At 38.7% G+C, this 26,700-nt stretch overlaps 1 protein-coding gene across 5 annotated transcripts in view; it reads left to right on the top strand.

Moving 5' to 3' along the window:
- Window positions 1-6,619: 6,619 nt before the first annotated feature.
- The window catches only part of hipk2 (homeodomain interacting protein kinase 2), a 105,277-nt gene continuing 85,196 nt past the window's right edge, over window positions 6,620-26,700 (top strand). For all 5 annotated transcript variants that reach the window (XM_038290969.1, XM_038290968.1, XM_038290966.1 and 2 more), the window contains exon 1: window positions 6,620-7,015. In XM_038290969.1, coding sequence (XP_038146897.1) covers window positions 6,997-7,015 — 19 coding nt within the window. In that variant the 5' untranslated portion in view covers window positions 6,620-6,996. The remainder of the gene's footprint in view (window positions 7,016-26,700) is intronic.

Genomic DNA, 26,700 nt, shown 5'->3' with positions numbered 1-26,700 from the left:
CATAGTTCATGTTGTTATTCTATGAGGCCACTGGTGAGAGAGTTTTTAAGTGTATCATAGTGTTCCTCATTCTCTGGTCATTTTCTGTCTCTTTTCCAATGAGTGTGCCTGTTCCTGTCTTGGCTCAGTGGAGAGAGCAAGTTTTTAGAGTACCGGAGTGTTACTAATTTCCTATCTTGTTCTGCCTCTCAACCACTGAGCCTGAGTTTTTCTACACCAGAGTCTCCAATGATTGGCGATGCCCCGCCCTACTCGAGTCGCTGCAAATCCACAGCTCCAGTCTGTCAGCTTAATAAACGCCTTTAAGTAATCACTGTCTGACTTGCCTGAATTCTGGTTCCTTTGTTCTGAGCTCCTGACAATATTTTTGTTGGGTCCACAGGATTGTTAACTGAGCTGCGTTAGGGTTTTTTCTTACCGTTTCCTCCTCAGAGATTTAAGCCCAGGCAAGCCTCCAGCTTGTTCCAATTGGACGCAATCAGGGAGCAGTATTTAGAGGAGTGGATTCTCTGGGACGGACGCCAGTCGGTTAAAATTCCACATAGTGGTAACCTACCTGCAGGCTCCATCTAAACCTAACTCTGTGCTTAAAGACTCAAGCTTACCTTCCTGTCCTCCTTCTCGCCTAGCAGCTTTGCTGTCTCCAAGCCGGTTCTCAACTCAGTCCTCCTGGATCCATCCTCGAACACTCACCTGCCTGTCCACCCTCTGGAGCTCTCTAACCATAAACCCCATCTCAGAGAGCCCTGACCAGCATTAGGATAATGGTTCATATCCCAGCAGTCTTTAAATAACTGCACTGGATAGTTTACTAAGGTGGTAAACTGACTTACCCCCGGCTCACACAGACTCCGGTCTTACCGTTGCGGTGCGGTGGGTGTGGCGCCGCAGTGATTCCAAGTCACTGAAGAGACGTAAACCTCTCTCAGCGGCTGCTGAGCTGTCCGGCTGCGGTTACCGAGACACTCCGGTGCTGCAGAAAATTCCGCAAGAAAGCTATCCTTGCGGCGTGCCGGAGCCCTCCGCAACAAGCTCTCGCAAATATCCTTATTTGGGCCGTGTTATCACGGGAAGTTGCGTGAACTCAAGTGAACTTCTGTTATCGCGAGTTAAATCTCCGGACCTGTTGCCGGAGCCGCAGAGCCGCACCGCACCGTAGTCAAAAGGGCGGTGTGAGAGGGGTCAATCGGGAAACAGTTTCTATGAGATTTAGTTTAAGTTAGAGAGATATAGGAGAACAGATGATGAATTCACTAGTCCAGATTAACCTTCTGCAGATAAGCAACTGTCAGATGAGCTATTCCTCATTACTTGTATTGTTTATGCTAATCATATTTCTTGGTTTAATTAAAATTGGTATTATATGTTGATACATGTAAATATATGTAACAACTGGGATGGATAAAGATAGATCTGCCCTCTTTATTTTGATGTATTTTTGAATGGACTATGGTTCTCCACACTGTGTTGACAGCAACTGGGTTCTGGTGGGCATTCTTTCCTCTTGACCTCCCTGTGGCAAGCTCCTTGGTTTGGGTGGGAATTTTCCTTCACTCCCTTGGTCTTTTTAAGTCATAACCACAATGGCAGGCTGGTGACTTTCTGACTTGTCGCTGGCTCTGATAATGTCTTTTATCTTTCTTGGTTTTGCTGTAGGGGAATTACATCGGCACTGCGCCTGAGCTCCAGCTCTGCAGCCAGAAATGCCAGCATGGCTGGGTTGGGCTGTTCGGTGCCCTTCATGTCAGCCTGTTCATTTCTGGTTTGGAGGCTGGGAGTCACAGATACTTTTCCAGAAGTTACCAGTTTCACATAAAGCACACATCAGGAACTGAAAGATGAGAATGCACCATTAGCCTGCCAGGAAGTGTAATGTGCAGGGTTATAGCCGGCTTCAACTTAGACATTATGTGCATTTTCAGAGTTTCACAATACAGTTACTGTCTACGAAAGCATCATCACACTTGATTTCATATTTGTAAAGAAGTGGTTTTGAGAAGACATAATAAACTGTTTGTGATATTCTGCTTCCTCCTGAATGTCATTGACCTTTTTCATGTAAACCTTTTTCATCCGCAGCTTAAGTGGACTATATGACCACAATCACTTATAGTCATGAGTCAGTGCGTCTAGCATGAGCAGGGCTGTACTTCCTCTGGTTTATAGCCCCAAAAGAAGAATTGCTGTTTCTTAACAAAGAAATGTAAAAATACATACCAGCACTCAGCTAGACATAAAGAGGACAGGTACCCAAACAATGCAGGAAACAAAGGTATCATCGAGGACAAGGACCTGAATTTCACATCACTACAGTATGTTTGTTTACTACAACCATTAAAAAAATGCCAGAAATAAGAAGTTATTGTCAAAACAGGAAATAGAAAAAGTCTTATGCTTGTCAAATTACTTGACAACCTTCATGTACTGGAAAATGGAGGGTGCTAAACAATATTCAAAACTATTGCTAGTCATATTTTTGATTTTAGCTTATCTAATTGCCAATAGGCAACAAACATCCAGTGACTTTGATAAAGAAAACGCTTGTACAGTATGAGCTCCTTTAAGAAAGCTATGGTGGGGCATGAAGATGTTGCTGAAAAGACACAAAACTTTATGTTTGCTGTGTTTTTTTTAAGCAGAAAACCCAGCAAAATCTTTAAATAATGAATTCACAATGACGGAAATATATTTTTTTATCCAACAGAATTGGACTACTTTGGTTGTTTCATTAACCATGGTGTGTGAGTTAATTATGCAAGCAGAAAAATATTAAGATAAAATAGAAGAACCCTCCCCAGTATTTCAAATTAATTTCTTTGGCACCAGTTGCATAGAGTATAGACACAGCTAATGCATATTTTTTAAAGGTGTCTGATATAAATGTAAACATAAATAAATAAACAATTTAACAATCATTCAGGAAAGCCCAGACTAAACTCTATTGCTGCTGCTACACTATTTTGCATATATTCAATTTTTTTTTTTAAATTGACTTCATTCTTGCACTAATGTGCTTTGACTTTTAATGGGTTACCAACAATTGGTGTGATTCTTTTTGTCAACCAGCAAATATCTCATCTGAGATGCTCTTGCATTCAATATTCATTTTACCCAATGTTTATATTTCATACCTGGTAATCAATCTTTTTTATTTTGTTATTCTTAAGCAATATGTCTTTACATGTATATAATTCACATACGCACTTCTTTGGAGCTCTGTAGAGGATTTTTTGACATGAAGTATCATGAATAAACAAAGCGTTTCTGATTGGACACCAGCCCACAGCATTGTTTTGGTGCCCAGCAAATATAGGCTGGACACCAAGGAGATTTTTATGCCTGTCACACAGTTGCATCACTAGTTAAATGGGATCTGCTTCATAAAATAATTGAGATATATTAAATCAAAGCGTTTTCAGAACTAAATCCTTTGTAGCCTGGGTTTCACAATCAGATCTTAAACAAACAGAACACAGAACCTGAAATATGGATCCACCTTATCATTTATCTACTGAAAAGGTTTCATTAGTTAACCTACAGTTGTTTACAGTAATCACCTACATGTACATTTTGTAATTAGCTTTGGGAGAAAATGTTCATTGAGATACTGAACTGTTTCTTGTGTTTATTCCCTCAAATAATATTTTATTGTTGAGCCAAAAATGGTTATTATGCAAAATGTAGATGGAGCAAATGTTACATATTTTATAGCATAGGAATTTCTTGAACGTTTTATTATCATTCGAGTTAAAAATAACCTATGAAACTAGTTTTAAAAGAAGAAAAAGTGTTGAAAACAAATTAAAGCTGTGATCATGAATTCATTGGAAAAGTAACATTTTGCTTTTCATATGTTCTGCTCTCTTTCATTAATTTTGACTTGAATCTTTGTTATTCATCTTTTTGACGTCTATACAAACGAAACGAGATTATATGCATAAAGATTCTTATCTGGTCTTTAAATGTGTTCAGATGTTGTCTCTTACGGTTTTATGCTGCAAGGATCTGAATGAAATGAAATAAGGATTTTACTTTTTTTTTTTTCATCTTTATTTTTGCGTGCAACACAATATTTTTTTACTATATGCTTTGGTTCACCTTGGATGAAACAAACTGTATAGTATGCATTTAAATGTGTCGCCTAGTTTATTATCTGTGTTGGCTGAACTCACTGTGCACCACTGTGTTGTTAACGCGCAGGCTGAACTGACATGTTTAATTTAGAGCTTATTGCACATAATGCTGCGATCTGCAGGATGGCTGGTAAATGACAGATTACTCACATTTGTGTGAGCCGATGTAATCCGATTCCAGTCCATTCTGTGCAAATCTCGTGTCGTCATAAAGTAGGAGCGCTCCAGCCTCTGCACAGGCGCGACCAAACAAACACAGAGTCATCAAACACAGAAGCACGTTGAACGCCACTGACACTGTATTATAGAAATGTAAAACATGTAACACTATAAAAATAAATTGAAGCAATAGCTCGTCCATTTATACATCGTGTTGTGTAAAAATGTACTTAAATATAAATATAAAGAATATATATATGATATTAATGATATTATATTAATATATATGATCCTTTCAGCTGGGCATGGCACTTTTAAACCCTGAGTCATTTTTTTTCTATCATCTGATATAATAATGTACCTCAGTGATCAAATTTTACTTTTAAATAACGTAGATAATAATGAATACTTCGTTTTCTGTGCAATTTTTAAAGTTTTTTTTTTTTTTTTTTTTGCTGAACTTTCTCCCCTGTTAGAGTTTACGCCTCGCGTAAACGTTTCACAGGAATGATTCACAATTAGGAGGACCACTTATTTTGATGATCCACCCAGAAAAAGAACATCCTCCCCTATACCTTTAACTCAGGAGACATTTCATGTTTGGTGCCATCAGCAATTAACTATTCTCTCATGCTTGCTCTGGAGGAGGGATTGCTACAAAGTCAATTACTCAATATAGTCAACAATACTCTGTCTCTGCATACCTACTTTACAGTAGCAACAGGGACACTATTATATTCATATGAAAATCCTATTTACTGTTTACACTTTTTCAGAAAAGGGTCACTGCATATTCCTGCACTTATCACAATTATCGTGGCTAAAGGGCTTTGTATCTTTTTGGAACTGGAGAAATGAAGGTTTAAATGGTGAATGCATGACTGAATGTAAGTGTGTATAAGTAGATGTTAAAAGTTTGTTGTCTGTACGTTTTGGTGTATCAAAAAAGAGACAATTCAATAAAATATATTGGAGAGAAAAAAATTGTATTTAATAGAATTAGATTTTTCTTTTCCTGTAGTATTGGTTTGATTAATTGTCTTAATTGAATTTTATATTGTAGGGTTTTTTTTTTTTTTTTTTTTTAGAAAATTCGTTGTAAAGAAGTGGTCTGTAAATACATTTAACCTATAAGTTACCTTAAATCTAGGTGTAGTGCTGGATTCAGACTTAAACCTCCAAAAGCATTTAAAGACAATTACAAGGTTGGCTTTCTATCACCTGAAGAACATTTCCACGATTAAAGGACTAATGTCTCAGCATGATCTGGAAAAACTAATCCATGCGTTTATTTTTAGTCCAATTGATTACTGCAACGGTGTTTTCACAGGTCTGCCTAAAAAGTGGATCAGACAGCTGCAGCTGATCCAGAACGCTGCTGCCCTTGTCCTCACTAAGACTAAAAAACGTACAGCACATGATCCCCAGTTCTAAAGTCCTTACACTGGCTCCCTGTATCTCAGAGAATAGACTTTAAAATACTTCTGTTAGTCTATAAATCCCTAAATGGCTTAGCACCTAAATATATCACAGACTTGCTATCAGTGTATCAACCCTCCAGACCACTCAGGTCTTCAGGCTCCAATCTGCTCTGCATACCTAGAACCAGAACTAAACATGGAGAAGCAGCATTTAGTTCCTATGCTCCACTTATCTGGGACAAACTTCCAGAAAACCGTAAAAGTACGGAAAGCCTGAGTTCCTTTAAATCAAGTCTAAATTTCTTTAGGATTGCCTTCAACTGTTCTAGTTAAACAGTTCAACTGAAACATCATTAGTTCAACTTTTTTATTTTCTTTAGTCCAACTGTTTTTAATATTCTTTTTTGTTTCTGCATTTTTTTATTTTATTTTTTTTCCCCAACTTGCTTTGATTCTGTTTTTTCCCCTATATTTTTATCATGTAAAGCACTTTGCATTGTCTTTGTACTGAATTGTGCTATACAAATACATTTGCCATTATCTCCCTTTTATCTCCTTTTTCTTTAATCTTTTCTTCTTTTTTTCTGTTTTTCCTTTCCTGTTCTATTTAAATTGCAGTGTCCATATAACTAATAATACTCCCTGCATGAATTATAATAAATGTATTGATATATAATAATAATTATAATAATAATAATAATAATAATAATAATAATAATAATAATAATAATAATAATAATAATAATAATAATAATAATAATAATAGTAAAGAAATGTTTCTGTAACTTGAACTTTCCCAATCAGAGTCTTTATCAATGAATTTATTTAACCTACTCCCTCCCTCTCCTCCGCCTGCATCGACTCGCTCGTCATTCGACTCTCTCCCTGCAAACCAAACTCGCTGCGCTCCGATCACTGCTGCAACTTTTGCAGAGACTCCTCACTCCACAGACATGTCGCGCATTAGCTGAAGTAAACCTGTCATCGCGGCTCATCTTTTGGGCCAACGCAAGAAAAAAACAAATGAATAAATAACCAGCAGGTGAGGATCTGCAGACGCTCAGCCTTGCATCGGACCCCAGCTTTTTCCACCTTTTTTTATTATTATTATTAAATAGCCTGGATAAAAATTACATGCATTTTCTCCACTAATGAACCAAGCCAGTAATGCAGGAGACCGAGGCTACCCTCTCATCATTTTTTCAAGATGGCAGATATTTATTGAGTTTTGAACAGAAAGCTGGCTTTATTCTTTGCCATGAATAACAGGAATCCTTGCACCGATGGCCCCTGTATACCAAGGTAAGGGCTCCTCTCCTCTACTCTCCGCTGGAAATGCGCTGTTTTCATTCCGGGCGCCTACAGTTCTCACACAATTAAACTGCATCTCACATGGAGGAACAAAAACAGATTTATTTTAATAAAGCGGCATGTTATTTATAGAATTATCATATGTTTTACCTGATCTAAATAGGTTAAAGAAAGCCCAACAGTTTAGTGCATTGGAGCTGCAGTTAAAAGGAGACTGACTGCTGTCCGTTAAAATATGCGCTGATAAGGCACCAGATCGCCCAGAACAAGCAGAAAATACATCAAACTATCGGATCCGACATGTGGAAACGATCATTTAGCTTCCTGGAGGGGGGATGAAAGAGGGGTCGGAGACCGATCGGTCCCGGATCAGTCTCATCGTTCCTCCTACATCAAATTAGATCGCAACAAATGCACAATCCGCAGGACTTTCCCGGCTCTCCGCTGCAGGGTTGCATGGGTTTATGTCTCTGTTTGTTTGGAGTCGATTTTAAATGGAAGGTGTCGATATGGCTGCAGCATTGTGGCTGAAAACTAATGCGTTTTAGTGAATGCACGCTTCGTTTAATCAGATGCTGTCAAGCTGTCATTCTCTATGGACAGATTCTCACATATACATCTGTTATGAATAATGCATCTGCAAAGTGGGTGATAATTAAAACAATGCAGTGGAGATAAATCTGGGTTTGAATTGTAGAAATAATAAACTGCATTACAACAAAAAAATGTTCACATAATTAAATGTTTATGATGTTTTATATAGTTTTCTGTTAAGTAGTCTTGTAGTAGTTTTTGTTAATGCTCCCTACCCAGAATTTGACTTTGGATCTTAAATAATAGGCATCCTTTCATGCAATTGAGGTATGCATGCTGATGAAGATTGAAGAGCGCATGAAAATGATGAGGCTTGATGTTTCCCATATTTATTTTGGAGCAGCCTCCTGTTTAATTTGTGTTTACTCTATAGTCCCTCTGCTGGTGTCAAAGGGAAGCCCTGCTTCCCCTTTTCATGAACACTGTCAGTGAAAGAGAGGAACTCAGCAGTAGTTATCCAATACAAATTCAAATGTCCCAACAGATTATACAAAAATCATGACTAAAAGTGGGTTCTTTATGCTATATGAAACGAATCTGTATGAAACAAAGGATCCTTAAGCTTATGCTCTATCTTTAGAGTTCTCTCCCTGTGGAAATTTTGTAGTGATTTTTCATCAGGGGTGTTGAAGCTTAGAGGCACAGCCCGGCTGCTGCTTCAACATGAAAAGGAAAGTTGAAATGAGACTCCTATGCAAAAAGGTAATTAGTGTAAATTACATTCCCTGATTTCTCCCTTCACCATGGAGAGGAGGAGAAAGGAAGAGAAAGAGGCAGCAGGGGGAATTAATTACCTTGCCTGTCCTCCTCGGCATTAGAGAGGGCTGTTATGTAGAGCAGTCATGGAAATGACCAAAGTCTCCGGTGGAAAATAGGTTTAGGAGAGGGGGTGAGTTTACATTGAATGGAACTTACTCACCCTTGGCTAATTTACATCTATATGATTAACTGCTTACTCTGATTGTTTAAAGATGCTTAAAAACACTTACTAAATTATTTATGCACTACAATATTTTTCACACTTTGTTGGAACATATTAGTTATTGTTTGATTTCTGGAGACAGTTTATGAAAGATCAACCTTTAGGAGGGAAAATGGAAATTTGGGAAAAGTGTAAGGTAAAGATTTATATTTATCTCAGTTTTTCATCAGAAAAAAGGTATAATATAATGGCATGTGTTTGGGATCTACTTGAGCTAGTTCTCACCACTGAAGATTCGCATCCCTTCAGCCTGATGCTGCCACCATCAGGGTGTTTAGAGATCCACCTGAGCCGTAATTCTCTGCAGCTCCTCTAAACTTGCCATGGGCCTCCTCACTGCTTCCTCCATAAACGCTCTCCTTACCCAGCTCAACATTACAGTGAGTTACAGAACATTACAGGATTACTTATACTTTTTCACGGCTCATGCTAATGTTTCTAACTCTAAAGAAAAGTTTCAAGCCAGTAGTTGGTGTTTTACTCGCTTCATTTTGTACTCTCTTCACGTTGGCTCTACTTTTTCTTGACTTGTTTGCCTTTTGTCCACCCTGGCTCAAACAGAAGGACATCAGACACACCTGCTGGCAGGGAGGGTAGAGGTGCAATCACCCTGGGAACCTGGTCTCATAACCCAAACTGACACCTTGATGGATGTCTGATGAATGGAGCAGGTCCAGCAGCCCCCAGCTGTGGAAAAGCTAATATTCAGACACAGCCAAACCCCTGTCTTCCCACCCGCTCGCCCTGCTTGCTTGGCTAGATATGAGAGTTGTTGTGTGCTCATGCATGCATGGGCATATGTCTCTATCTGTCTGTGAGTCCCTATACAAGCAGGAGGATTAGACAGCTGCAGAACTAGGCGTAAGGCAGAAGAGGCAGAATTTGCAGATCTGGCTCGCTCTGGCCCATGTATGACTCCAGAGTGGATTCACTGAATCCCACCTGGAAAAAACAGGCAGAGTATGAGTCAGGAGCTGATGCTGCTGATGGTGGTGACAGGCCATGCAGCATCACATGCGGATTAATGATTTATCCATTCACACAGCCATTATGTGTTAATGCAACTCCGAGTTACCCCCGTGGTTTCCGAGAATAGAGAATGTGTCCCGCTCTGAAAAGCAGAGGGACGAGCCGAAGCCGCAACTTTTTCCCAGAAAGGGCTCTCAGCTCTCTCCCACCCTCTTTCCTTCATGCTTGTTTTTAACAGCATGATTGATATCTTCCTTGCTGACTGTGGCCCAGGCCTTGGCTCCAAGGTTGCAGCCTTTTTAACTTTGATTAGAATTGCAGGAAAAAACCCCGGGGGGCTTCTGGGGCCATGGCAAGGCCACACCCTGAGGCAGGGGCAGGGAAGCCATTGGAGGGTCTCTCTTCCTGATTGTTATGACAAGCAGGATGGTGTGTTTAGCTCCTCAGCGTCCACAGTAAGGAATTGCACAGATATGGGGGAGGATAGCCAAACTGTTACTACAAGATGAGCTGACATATATACAAGGCAGGAAACTATTGCTGGTGTATACCTTGTAGGTGCAAAGGGAATGTTTATCTTTTTCTTGCTCTGTGATCATTTTCATTTTTGGATTATGCTAAGATGTGTTTGCATTTGCCTATGAGGTATTCGGTAAAGTGTTTCAGTTTCCTTTGTGAGTATTGTATTTCTCTGTTAAAGGTTTCTTAGTGGAAGTCAAGAAAATCTGGCGTTCAGAGAACTTTTGTCAATTCATCGACTCATTTAAAAGAAGGACGGATTCAGAATGTTCTGTTTTAAATGGAGAGATGGATAAAGGAAAAGTTCTAGGAAAATCAAAGATAATCTAAGTAAATATTAGAATAAACCTGTTTTGAAGGAAAAAATCTATCAAAAAAAAAGTTTTAGGGGCTTTAGGTGTTATTTTTGGTCATTCTCTGACCTCCTGGATGACCTCCTGGATGACCTTTTGGAGCGATTGCGGAAAAAGTTCACCACTGCTCCACATTTTCTCTGTTTATAACTGTTTCTCCTATGTTGCTGACTTTCTTTAGGTAGGGACAGGATGTTATTTTCTAACTTATGTGTCAGACAGAATCCATTTAAGGTTTAGTTTAGACATCAATGAGGCCTTAGTGTTGTTCGCTAAAAACTGAAACCACAAGAATGTGGTTAATCACAGTTAAATCATCATAACAGGCGAAGGCGGATTGTGTTTATCAGCCCTGCACGGAAATAGCTCACAGGTGTGAGTGGAGGATTTTGGAAACAGGTGGTGTTAGTTGGGGGTTAAAGCAGAGTGGGTGAGACAGATCTGAAATGACAGGTTATTAAAGGCCAGTCCAGCATGTATAAGCAGAAACTTTTTAGCTGTTTCAGATGGCTCAGGTTTGGGGGCCAGATGGGCTTTGGAGACCAACTACTTCTCTAAGATATTTATTCAAAAGGACAAGACGCAATTTAGATGCATTTCAAGTTCAAGAAGTTCTTATCTTTTTTTATGTGGCCGAGCCATATGTTGGAGCCCTAACACAGAGGCATCTCCATCAGCTCGTCTCTGAGGTCCTTGAGTCAGAAGAGCACATCAGCTGGTGACATTAGTTTGTTTTTAATCAAAGTAAGGAGGAGACAGATTGCCCGAGATGGAACCTCAATCCCTGTCAACTGCTTAGACCAAGCATTTCCTCGTCAGTTGTCAAGCACGTGTGACGGTCCTTTGCTTCCCATTGCAGTTTTGTTCCACATTGTTTGCCGTGTCCGCTTGTACAGAACAGCTGCTTCTGACTCCGACTGGCAGTGTAGCGAATCCAGAGGAAACGAGTGGCGCTGGCGTCTCGATTTCACTTCAAGCTGCAGCGACAACCTATCTGCTTCTGAAACTCGCTGACGCAGAGAGAAAAGTATATGTTGTTGGAAATAAAACTGACGTCTTAAAGCCTTAAATATGGATATACAGCAATGTCTAAAAAATAATTTAGACGTTTGCAGCCTCTATAATCAGGGCAGATAGCACTTATTGTTTATTAGAAAGGCACGCAGAGAGTCTCTGTACCTTATGACAGATCCTTTGCTTTGATGTAGGATGAGAGCGACGGTTCAAACAAAGGTTCACATTTTACCACTTCTCCACACGGCACAGACTGAATAAGGCCCTTTGTTACCTTGTCCCTGGTAGGCAGTAATTACGCAGGGATTCCACCTGCGTATCCACCACTTCATACATTGAGGATCATTTTTCGTGTATGTGAATAATATTGCACCGGGAGGATTGATCTGCATTTTGCTCACACACTATACACTGCATCCTCAGTTTGCCAATGACCCCCCCACACCAGAGTTCCCACCCCATATTTTTTCACCCCACCCCCATATCTATTCCTTATCCTGCCTCCCATCCTGCTCTGTTTGTTGATAAGCTGAGGCAATTAACCAGCATACAGACCATGTGAAACTCCAGTAGCAGCCCCATGGCCAGAATGAGAGCCCCTTTGGATGTTCGGGTGTGTGTATGTCAGTGTGTGAGGGAACAGCTCTAAGATGAGGTCTGACTTCTGTAGCTTTATTGTTCTTCCTAATCACAACACCCCCATAAACCCCCTAGATCCTTCCAGGCTTTACTGGATGGTCATATACAGCCTCGTCCCATCTCTACTCCTCACCCCACCTAAACTAAACCAACCTGCTTTTAGTGCACATCGTCCCAGCACGTAATCCTATTGTTTGTGACGATGTCCCCTCACACTAGTCCATTTGACATTGCTGTCTGTGGTACAGAGCTCCCAGAGCCAAGTTATTATCATTGGCACATTTAGCCTTTCAGCACCACACAGGTTACAAACACATATTAGATCTTTGTGCAGTTTTCTTTTTATGTTAGAACCACAATCTTTAAACCTTAAGATGAGATTGTGGCTAACTGTGAAGGTTAAAGGAAACAATACTTGGTTTCAAAGTTTTTATTCTCTAAAAATTTGAAAAATGTGGTGTGCATTTCAAATTTTTGTCCCGTAGAGTCATTTTAGGATTGGTTATTTGGAAGTCTTTAAAGACGTATCTTGCTCTATGTTCATATAAAAATAACGTTTTTTTTCTCATTTACTCTCATTTACTCGTTAAACATCAAGCTGATGGTGTCTATATGCAGCAATTTCCATATGTCACAGATTCTCAGTTGGATTTAGTTTTATTGATGATAGATTTAGGATGTCCTCATAATTCTGTTTATTCACTAATCCTCTCCAACAAACACATTAAAGCAGCGTATTAATCTCCAGTCCTCGTTTGTCCTCCTTTTACTTTGTCTCTAGTCTAACAGACCTAAACTAAAGGACTGGATAATCTTCTCAATGTCCAATCAAATAATACTGAATTATGCTGAAGCAAAGATGCTTCTAATAGTTTAAGGTCCTTGTTTTGGGCAATATACAAGCCTGCCACACTTCTCAGGCTATTATTTGTAGAAAATGCAAAAATAAAACATCAGGGCAATTATTCCTCATTGTTTATTTGCATGGGGACATTTAGTCCCATATTTAAAAATGCTATAACATTTAAAGCTTGAATAGATAAAGCATGAATAAATAATTAGTTTGGTTCTCATCGTAGATGGTAGCTTTGGATTATTATTTTAGGAGTATTTATCAGTCCAAAAAAAAAAACGACCACATTCTTAGGATTTTTATCTGTCAAAAGGTATGTGACACTCTGTGCAGCTCATAAATTCCAGTAAAAAGATTAAAGTTTGATGTGGTTACGTGACAAAATGTGAAGAAATGCAGAACTGTGCATGAAAGAGACGATAGCTGTTTGAACTAACCATCTTGTGATATAGCATAATCTGAATGAGCGGTTTGCAGTTTTTGATCAATACTTTCATAACTTCTGCAATTTATACTCCTCTGTTGATGGAACAAAATATGTCTGTGTCTATAAGATTATTGCAGGGAAATATTGAAATGAACAAAGGTGGTGGTGGGATTACTGGATTAGAAGTTGGTGTTTCTAAAGTTTAATCTTTGATTTGATGCAAACAAAACAAAACAAAAAACACAAGAACAAAGTCAGAACTTTACCATGTTCAGCCAGATCAAGTAACCCCTGCCAGAGCTGTCGCTGCCAATGGTTCCAGCCCCTTACCCGTCATGGAAGAGAGGTAGAGCGATGGTTGGCTGCTGATGGGCCCCTTCACAGATGGCTGCAGGTATCGCGCCATGCTTGGCTGACAACCAAAGGACTTCAAAGCTCAGACAAGTGCTCAAGCTCATTTCAGTCCAGACCCAGGAGGTGAAAAGGCACAGAATAGAAAGGAGGCAGCAAATGACGAGAACCTGAGAAGTCAAGTCAACATCCATGGGATTGAGCAGCTTGAGTCTTTTTCATCTGCTTGTGTTTTTTGTCCCTCTTTTTCTGTCGAGTCGTACTTGATTTCTGTCCTCGCCTATTGGTCATTATTGTCTTATCTTCTATTAAGTTAATGGCTTCACAGTATAAGATTTTGGACTGATATAACTTGTATTTGTATTGCTGGTCAATTATTTATATCTAGCTTGATTATACTTTATTTACAAAGTATCATATATTTCTCGGCTCTTTCAACAATGTTAAAAAAGACAACACAAGCACAATTGCTAAATTTGCTTATGTGTTTCTCTTAAACACAAGACTGCTCTACGTTCTCTCTATCAAATACTGTCGCCAATCTGCCAGCCTCTTACTTTTTCCCTTTAAAACACGTAAACAAGCTGTAAACAAGATAAATTATTATACATTTTCAGTCATTGACATTGCCCTTGGTTGGATTTTTAATTAATTTGTTTTCTCTTAAGTTTGTTCAGATAAACATTTCCTCTTTAAATAGAAATTTTACCTTTAAAAGGTCATTATGTAGAAATGCATTAATATAATATATTTTTCAAAGAAAATGTTCCCTGCATCTGCTTTAAATTCACCTTTTGGACAGAAAAACTCAATTTTGTTACTGCCGTCATTCTCATTCCACCTCTAAAAACAGTCCAGGTCTTGAAAAGGGAGGAACCACGGCAACACAATGAATGTTTCTCCATCTCTGAAAAGATTTAATAGAATTTCTAATACACTGAGCTGTTAGTAAATTTTGTGTATTTTTTTTAATAAAAAGACCACTTTATGTGTTTTATAGAAAGAACCTGCATGTATTACAGAACTGAACTTATACTTTTCTCTTATTATATTAAATCGAAAAGATCTCTGCTATTTAATTTGAGCAGGTAAAATGTAGATATCAGTTCAATGATTATTAATTTGTAGTGAAAATCATAAAAAAAAAAAACATTTTCATGTATTCATCAATTGTCTTCAATGGATAGAGGGAAGATCCTGGCTGCTTTTTGTAAAATTTGTGACTTTTTTAGAAACGACTGTTTCTGCTTCACACTTCTGTGTAAAATGCCTCCTAATCTTTCTTATTGTGAGGACATCTCTTGTCGCCAGCCTCTACCTGATTCCTCTGATTCTAGTTTTTTCTCTGACTCCTGCTTGAGGATTTTAACACTTTTATTTTTTCCAGATGCTTCTGTTTTGTTTTGTTGATGTTGTGATGTTGAAAATGAAATCCATTCCAAGCTTTCCAGCTAAAAACGGAAGTTTTTTTTGTTAAAGGTTTGAAACTGAAAAGCAATTTTTGGAAGCTGTTATAACATGATTCTGTTTGAAAAAAAAAACAAAAAAAACAGAATGATAAAGTTCTCTTTTTAGCTGCATATTGCAAACAATTACAGTTGCAGATTTTTTACATTCCAATTATTCAAGGATACTTTCATAATCCACTAGGAAAGGTAATTTATAATATGAATAATATGTTAATCATAATAATTTAAATGAAAGTAAAAATTTGTTGAGATTTTTTCATGTTTTCGCTGCTTGTTTCTCTACAAGCTCCATGTCTTTTAGCTTGAAAAGCCTTTTCACCTTCAGCTTCCTCCACAAATTCAAACTGGTTTCCGACTTTCTGTATTTTGCCCTTCTCAGAAAATATTCATTCATAACCAAAGATGAATAAATACCTTTAGGTTAAAATCCTACTTCCTTATAGGATGTTGAAACTTGATCCAAAATTCGATATTAAAGATTTTTTTATTTCACATACTAACATTTATAGTGAAGCAGACATAGCTGAGCAACCATTTAGAATTACTCGTTTAGAGTTTGTTAAGGTTTATAAAAAAAAAAACAGGCTGTGCACCTTTGGATTTATTCCTCACTTCAAAGCCACATGCTCGCTGCGACTGGTCGGCAGCTCTGCCTCAAAGCCTTTTGAACTGACCCCAGCATTCAGCCTGACAGACAGAGACGGAGAGGGAAAATGGCAGTGAGATGGGGACTGACAAAGCTGGATAAAGTAGGGCCGAAATAGAAGAAGGGAGGTATTGGATCCAGGGTCGAGAGATGAATACCTTCATCTGGGGGCCCATTAGCCTCAGCGGCGCAGTCAGAGGTCAGGGGGTATGAGTAGGGGGGGAGGGAATGGAGGTTCGTTTAGATGGGTGTGTAGGGGGGGTAGAGGGAGTTTGGAGGCGGTTGTCATGGTGTTGGCAGAGTTAGTTGGGGGGTTGAGGGTCTCTTACAGTTTCTTGAGTAACATGCAGCCTCCTTACATCTGAGGTGGGTGCTGTTGCAGCACGAGTTCTCCTTTCTGCCCCAGCAGCACCCAGCAGCTGCTAATGCACACAAACCTGTCTGTACCGCTCCAGCGTTTTTAGATAAGCTGGATAAGAAAAGATCTAGAATGTCACTTTTAGCTCCAAAACAGTGGAGACATGATCAGTGGTGTTTACTTAACTGGCCTTCAGTGAGTAACAGAGAGAAGGTGGGTGTTTGTTTTAAAAGACATTTGGGAACGAATGTCTTGAATGTTTCGGCATTATTTGGTGTCCGTCTTTCTTTCAGTTGGGCAGTTTTGAATGCGGTGATTAAATATCCCCGCAGGATAACACACCTGCAGCATTACTGACTTCAGTAACTGTAAAACATCTTCAGTTCTGAGTAATTTAAAGTCAATTTCTATAAAATGGTTTAGCGTTTAGTTTTACATTCAGTTGGAACTTTATTGGCATCTTCAGTTAGTATAGATCCTGCTGAAGCTGATGAACCATTTCATGGATCTTATATGTCCGTCTCGTTTGCACTGGATGGTCATTAACTGAGAAGCTGATGATTATTTACAAATTAAATAAAGGGAGTTGTTGGGTCACTAATCATCTTTTGTTTGGAACCCAATTGGAGAGACTGTCCTAAAGAGAAACATAAAACTGTAAAAATCTTAAACTATTGTTAATTTCAACTTAGCTGCTTATAATGTGTTAACAGAACCTCACTTCAGAAACTCTGAACTCTCCCTTTAAAGACTTGTATTACTTACTTGCCCATGCATCTCTTTTCCATCTGATGTATTTCTACACTTCTCAGTTCCCATAAGACTGGGTCTTAAGAAACATCTCAGATCTTAGCAACAGATCTAAATTGGGAAATTCTCAAATGAATCTTCGCCTGAGTAATTCACAAAGAAAAAGTTCTCAGTATGTACATAATTATCATACAAAGCTCTCATTATACAGTTGTTTCTACAATTGTTTCTTATACAAACAAATTCAGATGTGGACTATGTGTCTGTGGCAGATGGTTTGTGCAACTGTCCTCCTCCCTGTTTGTGCTGCTGTTGGTGACAGAGGACAGTGTAAATATAATCAGCTAAATCCATGGTTTTCATGCTGATTCAGATAGAAGAGGCTGAGTTTGCCAGACTTATTTATTATGTCAGCGCTGCGGCCAAAGGGGCTCATCAGCCGTGTTTATGACACAGTCAGCTGGACTGAGGACACATATGCCTTGCAAAACTATCAAGTGCTTGTGTGCATTGGTAATTTTCCTGGGTCTCTCTTTGTTGGAAAAACTACAGACAAAAAACAGGAGATGCTACAAGAGGAAAGATGAAGGCAGATTAAAACACTTTGTTAAACAGATTGATGAGTCACCTGCAGCAGGAAGGCACAAAAAACCGTTGAGGCAACGCAGGTGGGAGAGAAGGTCTAGATGAGTTTGACCTATCGCCTTCATGGGCCGTGAGATCCAAATTCACACAATCGTAAGAAATATTTAGGCTTAGTCTATCACAGTCATTCCATATAAAAGTCAGGGCTTTTTAAACTTCCATGTGAAGACCAAATAGAATATAATATCGTCATAACACATATATATAGTTCATTTATAAAAGCAGACGGATAACGCTATTGAAGCCTGAATGCAGCTGTGTTTTGGTAACACAGGAAGTGAGGAATCTGCCGTGCGTGACTGATCTCCTGCTGCCTGATCTCCTTTAACTGGTTCTGCTGTTTTTGGGGTTCATTGCTAGGTTTGGTATAGATGGTGCATCTAGATCATCCCTCTCAGTGGCGGGCAGTGCATATAGAACCTAGGCCTTCAGTGGGCACCCTTAAACTTAAACTACTTCTTAAACCCTTGACATTCAAATGTGTGTGCTGTTGTTGGCCAGATGTAACGGAAACAATAGCTAGCCAAAGGTTACTGTTCACTGAACGTATAATAACTGGCACTAAAGGAATGCACATGCTATCCTGGTTATACAAAGGCTTTGTTGCATAATTCCATATTCAATATAATTCCATATAACACCACTTTCACATTTTCATAAAAGAAAGCATCAATAATTTTCAAATATGAAATGTATCAAGCATAGCTATAACCGTGAGGTTGAATACAGAGATCAATTAACCAAGAAACCCTGTTGAGACAACGGCAAACTTATACTCTATAACCAAAGCTCTGAAATATTTACAACATCAGCAGACATTCAGATTCAATATGCGTCTAATTAGCAGATAGAATAGCGCATAAAGCATGAAAATATAATATATCAAATTCACCAGAGATGCTGATTATTTATAAACAAAATCCATCCTTCTGTCTTTGTGCAGGAAGTCTCCATTTAGTATCAGCCATTGAGGCCAAAAAATCTTTTAACAAAAGCAAATCTAAAAGTTCGCATGGACCCATTAGCTGGCCCAGTGGGCCAAATCTGAAATCTGATTGGTTGAAAAAAACATTCCTCATGAATATTGTTAAGGTAACATCAGACAGCACTGCTGATTCTAAAGGCCCTGGACAGTTTGAATTGACATCGCAATGTACTAAAGCTGGAATCTTATTGTACAAAAAATATAGAAACAACATAAATATAATGGAAGCAGTTTAGCCAATAGACACAATTCAAAATTAAGAGACCGCATTATTTGTAATAAATTAATACAGCTGGAAAGAAGAAAATAAAAGTTTATGAATGTAGGTTAGTACTTTGAATGATTTTAGGCCAGCACTGAAGGCCTTAAAGGCCCTGACCCCCCACCACTGATCCTTCTTAATATGATGCATAGTGACTATGGGCTGAAAACCTCTTTCTGCTTTTCACAAATTGCAGAATATTTCTTTGTTTTTTATTTCAGATATTTCTGGGAGTCATCAGAAACAGGTGTAACCATAAATCTTGTTATCAAGATTAGCAAAATCTACATGAAAAAACAGAGATCTGTGGTGATTTCTCATTCAATACTTTGGAGGCTAAACCACCCCTGTAATTTTTGTAAAATATTTACTCAAATATCCATTTTGAAACTAATGTAATAATTAAATGTGTGCTAAAATGCACATTAATCAGCTGTTTATTCCACATTCGGATGCAATCTCCCCTCTGCTCTGGAGCAGCAGGACAGTGCATGTCAGTCTCTATGGGAAATCCCTGTTGAGGCTTGAGCCTCTGCGTATGGAAGCAACCAGCGAGAAAGTAGGGCCCTGATTGGATAATATACTAAATCTTCCAGTGAGGCTAAACCTCCTATGGGGTCTATGGAGCAGGGGCAAGTTTTGAAGTTGGCTACCTGATGCTGATTGGCAGAACATGCTAAAAGATTGGACTTAGATTGGCTGAGAGAGAGAGAGAGTTTTTCCTCATGAGACTCAGACGAGAGGAAAATGTGATAATTCAGTCAGAACCGTCATCTTGTGCTGAACTCTTGCCTTGGTTTTTGGATTTTGCTTTTTCGGAGCGTTTCACAACAGCTATGCTCACCCATTGTAGTAATGTGCTTTATGTTTCAACATTTGTTAAATGCAAAACATTACATTCTGGTTTAATTAACACCACTGATCCTCTCCCATTTCAGAGAGCAGCAGCTGCCACTGGTAGAGATGTTATGCACATCTTTCTGCTCACATTGATTGCCCTGCATGTGGTGCCAAACTCAACAGCATGTTTCCTTTAGATTTGTTTTTCTTTTCAGTTTAACTTTTGAAATGTGCCATTTTTCATTTGATTTACTCATGTCTGTAATCTTTTCCTTTTCTTGACTGTACGTGTGATCCTTTTTCCCCTGAAATGTCAGGTTAGGGTTACAGTAGATGTATGATGGAGCACTCACCCACCAGAAAGTTCCTATTTGGTTTTCTGTACATACAATAATTTCCCATTAGTCTCTGGGGTCTAGTGAGGGTCTAGTTTTGTGATATGTTTACTCAATGGTCAGTTAGTCCTATCAATGGAAAAGTGAGACCTGTAGTATTAATGGGCTCAACACACGGGCAGCAACAGGTGGCAGTCGCCTCCACTACTGTGAAACCAAACACGCAGGACGCAATATCGATGGAGGCGTAGCAAATCCTGCATTTGGGCCAATCATCTCCAAGACATTTGGTTTTAAAATCAGGAGGATTTTTACATTTCTAAAGCATTCAATGACAGACAAGAGTCAGTAAGATGTTAACCGAAATCTTGGTGTTATATTTACTCTGCAAAAGAAAATAAACTTGATGCCATTAAGTTCCCATCCAGCAGCCTTTTATTGTGTATCCTGATAATCCTTGCATGAAGCGCTAAATAATATAGTATTTAGTTTCTTAGTTTTTAGTTGGACACAACTGAAATTATGTTTTTAAAAGATACTGTGACAAAAATGGGAAAACCCTCATACATAAATTCTATATGAGGGAGAGCGATGTCGCCTTGCGTGTGTCGAGCCCATTAAGATGTAGTTCAGGGTTTTGTGTGACCTCCTGGATAAGTCCTCAGTGTGAAGGCTAGACTCTCCAGGGACAGTTCGCTGCTGTTCCATGTCTTTTTCATTTGCTGATAATTGCGCTTCTCTGTCGCAAAGCTTTATAACCCTCTGCAGGCTGATAGGTGTCAGTGACTTGGTTTCTCATCCGTTCAAGAGTTTCTTGAGACCGGGGCATCATTTAGGGATTTTTAGGTGTTTTAACTTACTTAATTCATTTTTTAGGCACTATTCAGGCCTTACGTGGTCAAGTGTGATTGATGATTTAAACGTTCAGTCCTTTTATTTTTATTCATCCATCATTTTTTTTTATAATCTTATTTTAAATATACATTTTTTTGTATTTCCTTTATGCCACTGCAGTGTATTTTCCTTTTTCTTCTCATGTACACCTTATTTAATTGTTGTGCTGCCGAAATGTGCTTTATAAATATACTTGCCTGGCTTTAAAATAGGGTGAAACCAGGATGGATGACATTAAGCCTCTTGTCCCATATGGAATTCATTTGTCGTCTGAAAACACTTTTTTGTATTTACTCCGATTATATCCGTCTGATATTAATATTAAAGTTCCCTTATCCTAAACATGTAAGGAGAAAAAGAAAAAGCTGCAACAGGAGAAAAAATTAACAGCTCAAATATGTTTTCACAGCACTTAAACTTGGAAGTAATTCTATCAACATTGGCACAGTTATTTTTCATATCTCTCCCCCCCATAATATGGGTAATTGATGAGAGCATAGTACTCTATTTAAACCTTCGTCTATCTCCTTCCTTTTTCCCAGCCCCCATGGATTCTCGTAAGCAAACAGCCGTCTGTAGCCTTACCTTAACATCGGCTTAATTTAATCTCCTTTTGTATTTGCATAGTGAAGTGCCATTATTTGTGAAAAGCTCAGCACAAAATACCACCAAATGAAGCCATGGTTCACAATAACTCTAAAAAAAGGGTACAATGGATAAATTACAGCTCCTCACCCAACCAAATCCATACAGCTCTGCTTACATCAATTTGCCGTTGCTTCCCTCTTTTTGTATTCTCTCATTTTTTTGTGCTGTAGGTTATTGTTTCTTATTTGTGGTTCTAATGTGCCGTGTTCAATGCAGTGTTTCCAGCCATCATTGTGGGTTCTAATGGCGTAGGAGGAATTTGGGCGAAGTAGGGTGTTTCTCTCTCTGCATGTAAATGATAAGCAGTCTGGCTGCTTAATGCAAGTTTGTGTGCATGTATGGTTGGGTCTGTTTGCAGTGTATATATAGTCAAAGCAGCCCAGCTTTATGCATGCAGGAGGTAGAGTGGAGTTTAACCGGTGCTTTAAGGTTGGGCTTCACCACACATGGGAAATGGGGTATTAACCATTCCAATCCTACTCAAAAGCATTTTAGGTTAAATTGTACTTAAATAGTAAATAAAATATCTAATATAGATTAATTACATGCAGAGCGATTCATTGTATCTATTTATCTTAATCTGAATGATGATTATGGCTCACAGTTAATACTAATCTACTTTTCATCTGCTCAAAAATAATTTCTATTTAACAATCGTAGGAAGATTGCTGACATGACAGGTGTCCAATAGTTACTGACTCCCACAACAAGCAGAGGTACCCACTAAAGAGAACTGCTTTATCAAAGAATATATTTGATAAACTACTCTCTTACCAGCCTTCAAGGCTCTTTCTAGTTATTTCCTGAGCCTTTAGTATTTTTATAGTTTCTTGTGTTCTTTTTTTACTTTTGTTTGCATCACTTGGGACAGCCACATCCTTCACTAAGGCTGTCCTCTGCTGTCTATCGATGAACACAACATGCGGTAGGTCAGCCACTAGGGCTTTGTTTTAGCTAAAAATCAAGATTGGGATTATTTTCAACCAATATTACAATTGCGATTTTATTGCAATTTTCTTTTGCACTAAGCAAAAGCGTGTTGATGTTTTTAAACCAGGGTCCCAGTTTTTTCATGACCTTGATACCGCCACCTAAAGGACTGGAGGGAGAAATTAAGCGTCTTACTCTTGTTAAATGTAATGTGACTAAAACTTATTGCCTTTGCGATTCGGAAATTGCAATTTTCTAAATTGTTATAATTATATTGTAAATGCAAATAATTGCCCAGCCCTATAGGTCTCCGCCATTTGGGAGTTACACAGGATTTTAGCTCTGTAACTATCCACCAGCCATATGCAAACTAGTTTGCAATATAATCTGGTACAGTGCAACAAAGTTATAATGGAGCCTAACATTGTCCCTTTTTAGATAAATAAATAATATCATTGAAAGCTAAAGTGGAAAGAAAAAGTGAGATAAGGAAAAAGGTGAACATGCAGCAGGGATACTTACAGCCCTGAGCCATTTGAAGTCAAGCCTTAAGAGACACCACTCACAGAGACCTATTGAGGACACAAATTACAACTTGGCCATTCCTTTTCCAGCATCAGAAGCATTCAATCTGAGCAAAGAAAAAAGAATGTCCTTTTACTCAGTGAACCAGACTACTTTATCCATTCATTCATCCATATTTTTAGTGTTTATTTAAGGAATGTTATCGGTTGCTGGTGTTTGTCGACTTTATTTCATTGTCTAAAGTCAGAGCAGCTGTGCATCATTCATGTTCCTCCATGACCTGGTACAGGTCCATTCTGCCAGAGGTACCACCATATGTTTTTTTTAGCATGGGATAATTGTGTTTGATTGGCAAGCAAACTGCTTTGATGCAAACCCCACAGAGAATCTTAGCACTGTGATCAGGAACCAGAACCATCAACAAGAAGGAGCTGAAGGTTACTAATATAGGGGGCTGGTCTTCCTGACACCTCAGCAGAACCACAGGACCATCTCCTCCATGCAAAGCTGATTAATACAACATTTCATGCAAAAGGAAGCCAGATAAACTGCAGACACTGTTCAATACATGAACATAACTTACAGTTGATCCAATTTTATATATTGAGATGGTCTAGTAAAATTCTGCATTTTCATTGAGATGTGTATATTACACACCTTACAAATACAGGGCTTCCTTGAGTTTCTGGACTGACTGGAGTTACTAGAGAACATTCAAGATTCAGTAATTTTGTGCAACTTTTTAAAATTTGTCATGAAACAACGTGTGTGTCAGCCTTCCGTTTAAGATCCCCATCACTAACTGTTCTCAGCAAGTTGATGGATGCAGGATCCATAGGGAACCTCGTTTTTTTCCTTATTTCCTCCCTTTTTTAAATCTCTTAGCAGGAACTTCACGATGACCTGAAAACAGTTGGGATTTTAGTGAAAAAGGAGCCCCTCTCAAGCAGAGTCCACCCCCACATTCTCCTCCAGATCTGATGCTCCTCTCAGCAGCTGGTTAGGCTGACCTGGCAGCGTAAACACAGGCAGTGTTCTTCCTCACTCCAGCCGTTTTATAACCACATTTACGATGTGAATAGCGCCCTCCTTATCTACTGACAGTTGTCAGAGGGAAGCCACTTCTTTCACTAATGCAATACAAATGTTAGCTTTGAAACCTTAGTGCTCTAAGCATTATGACTGATGCTAACCATAAGGAAGGTAGCGTTTGCATTTTAACATGTTTGCATGAAAGCATGTAACCTTGTGCTCACATCGCCGCTCTCACATGAACTCACAGTTTGTGTGTTTTTGCTCATGTATGTTTGCATGTGCATTTCAGCAGAGTGATTGTGTTATCGCACAGCTAACACAGCAGCTTGTATCTGTGGTTTTTTGCTTCCAGGAATGAGGAGAGTTAAGGGAGTGTTACTTTTACAACTAAAGAAGAAACGCTGGATTATCTGTCAAATGAAACTCACATTTGAAACGTACTATTTTTTCTGTGTCTGCAAAAAAGTTGGATAGAAAGGGTTAGTCGGTTCCAAGTGGAGCAAAGAGCAGCAGCCTGCTCACCAGCATGTCTGATGCATTGCCCCATAAATAAGAAGTGATGAAAGAGCTAAAAAAAAACATCCAGGATGGTCAATATTAGCCAGTCTGACTCCAGCTCAGGCAGAAGACTAAGCAACTCAGTATGAACAAAGTGTTTTATGCTCAGAGGTGTTTTCACTGTTGCTTTTAACTCAAGAGACTCCATCAGTGTCTGTAAAACTATTACTCTATCATACCTTATTTAGTAAAGGTAGACACTAGATTTAAAGACAAAGTAGAAGCACAAGGTTGATGCTTTGGCAGGATGTTATAACAGTATATCCTACTTATTCCTTTCACCCCTTTTAATGACTGGTGATATTTTATTTTTGCACAGTGAAATGGATGTAAAGAAAAACACATTTATTTGCATATATAAGCTGTAATGTCACCAGGAGAAGCATATACTTTTATAGGGGTAAGGGAAGATATGCAGGGTTTTTGAATTTTGTCTTGGACATTTACCAACATTTTCTTGCTGGTTTTCTGCCTTCTGAAAAATATGAAAAGACTTCCTCACATATTCTTGTCAAAATAGGGTAAAGTTTGGTGTGTGTTTATTTCCCCAAAAGATTTGGGGAAAGATTTTGAGATTTTCTTCCTGTTAATTCCAACATTGTAAAAAAAAAAAAAAAAAGTGAACCAAGAAGCAGCTGTGTCCCTCAGAGAAACCAAGGATGGTACTTTTATTTATTTGTTGATTTTATGGTAGTCGAGCCTTTACAGTATTTTATACAGCTCACATTCCGCACCAAAGTTTTGGATTGTGCCATGGTTCTGGGGTGTAAATGCACGAGTATTATACGTTGGGGTTTTTTCTAAGTAAAAGAAGTGATTTATCCCAGCACTATTAGACTGGAAGCGGCGGCTAGAGGTCATCTCTTGGAGAAGGAAGAAGCCAAACCTCTGCAAAGGTTGCAGAAATGGCTTCCAGCTGAGCAGAAGCACACCTCTTAAGCACCCCTCATGCACACATGAGGGGTGTGTTAGTGAAACAAGTTGCATGATCTCTTATTCATGCATACATGAATAAGAGATCATGCAACTTGTGGCTGTTATTTGACCATAGCAAATTTGACAAACTACGGAGAAATACCACTCTTCCATAACATCCTCTGTGATCCTCATCAGAAATTATCTCAGTGGAAAATGTCGACCTTGAACTTGTGGATCAGCCCGGATTTTATTTTCTTACATTTTTAGCTCTGTGGATGTTTTATTTTTGATTTTTGACAGACAAAACTGAGCTTTGTCTTTTCTTTTGGATAACTTGTTTCATTGTTTTCATCCCATCTATACATATTTGATGAGGGAAAAAAAAATTTTTACACTTTTTTTCTCTTTCATTGTCTGTGTGTAGGGATGATCTTATCTGCTTTGTGACCTTCAACTTGCTTTCATCAAGGTTCACAACTTTTGAGCTCTGATTAGTTTTAAATATTTACATGTATGTAAATGCATATTCTACAGAAGTTTGAATCCCTGTGTAACCAGTTTATTTTCCATAGGTACATTATGATAACATCAAAATGGTCTTTGTGCTGCAGCAGCTTCAAGCATAAAATCAGGAGCAAAGGGTGAGCTAATACTTTGTCTAGACAGTCAGAACTTATTTCATTAACCAACAACCTGGACCCAGCCCCCCATCAAGTCCTGCTGACGCTTGGATGTCCAGTAAAAGACACTGGGTCATCAAGAGTATTTCTTCTGGTGTCAGTAGCCATTAAGCCTCAAGAAGTTGTCCAAATATATCTAAGCCTGGAGACACTGAGCAGACAGACCGGAGTCGACAGTCTCCCAGGTGATGGCTGACGTTCCTCCCTTCAATCTTTTCACCCTGACATTTTGTTGTCGATTGAACATAAAGCAGTTCCTCCGGTGGTGGAGAAAAAGCTGAAAGCTTCAGCACTTTATCTGATGCTTCAAATACATTGTTCTACTTTTAAAACTCTGGATTGCACAGATCTCAAGGATACTTTGTGCATTTTCTTTGCTATTTTTGTCAAACGAGGAGATGCTTTGCATATTTAGTAGCTTCTAAAATCCGTCCTCTGTGCCGTGTCGTCAGGGTCTGGATATAGAAGAGTTTAATAAAAGATGGCAAACAGAAGTC

Source organism: Cyprinodon tularosa, unplaced genomic scaffold (genome assembly GCF_016077235.1).
Source record: "Cyprinodon tularosa strain WSP-4 unplaced genomic scaffold, ASM1607723v1 ctg290, whole genome shotgun sequence".
In the NCBI taxonomy this organism is placed as follows: domain Eukaryota; kingdom Metazoa; phylum Chordata; class Actinopteri; order Cyprinodontiformes; family Cyprinodontidae; genus Cyprinodon; species Cyprinodon tularosa.
This window is presented reverse-complemented; position numbering and strand designations above follow the sequence as displayed.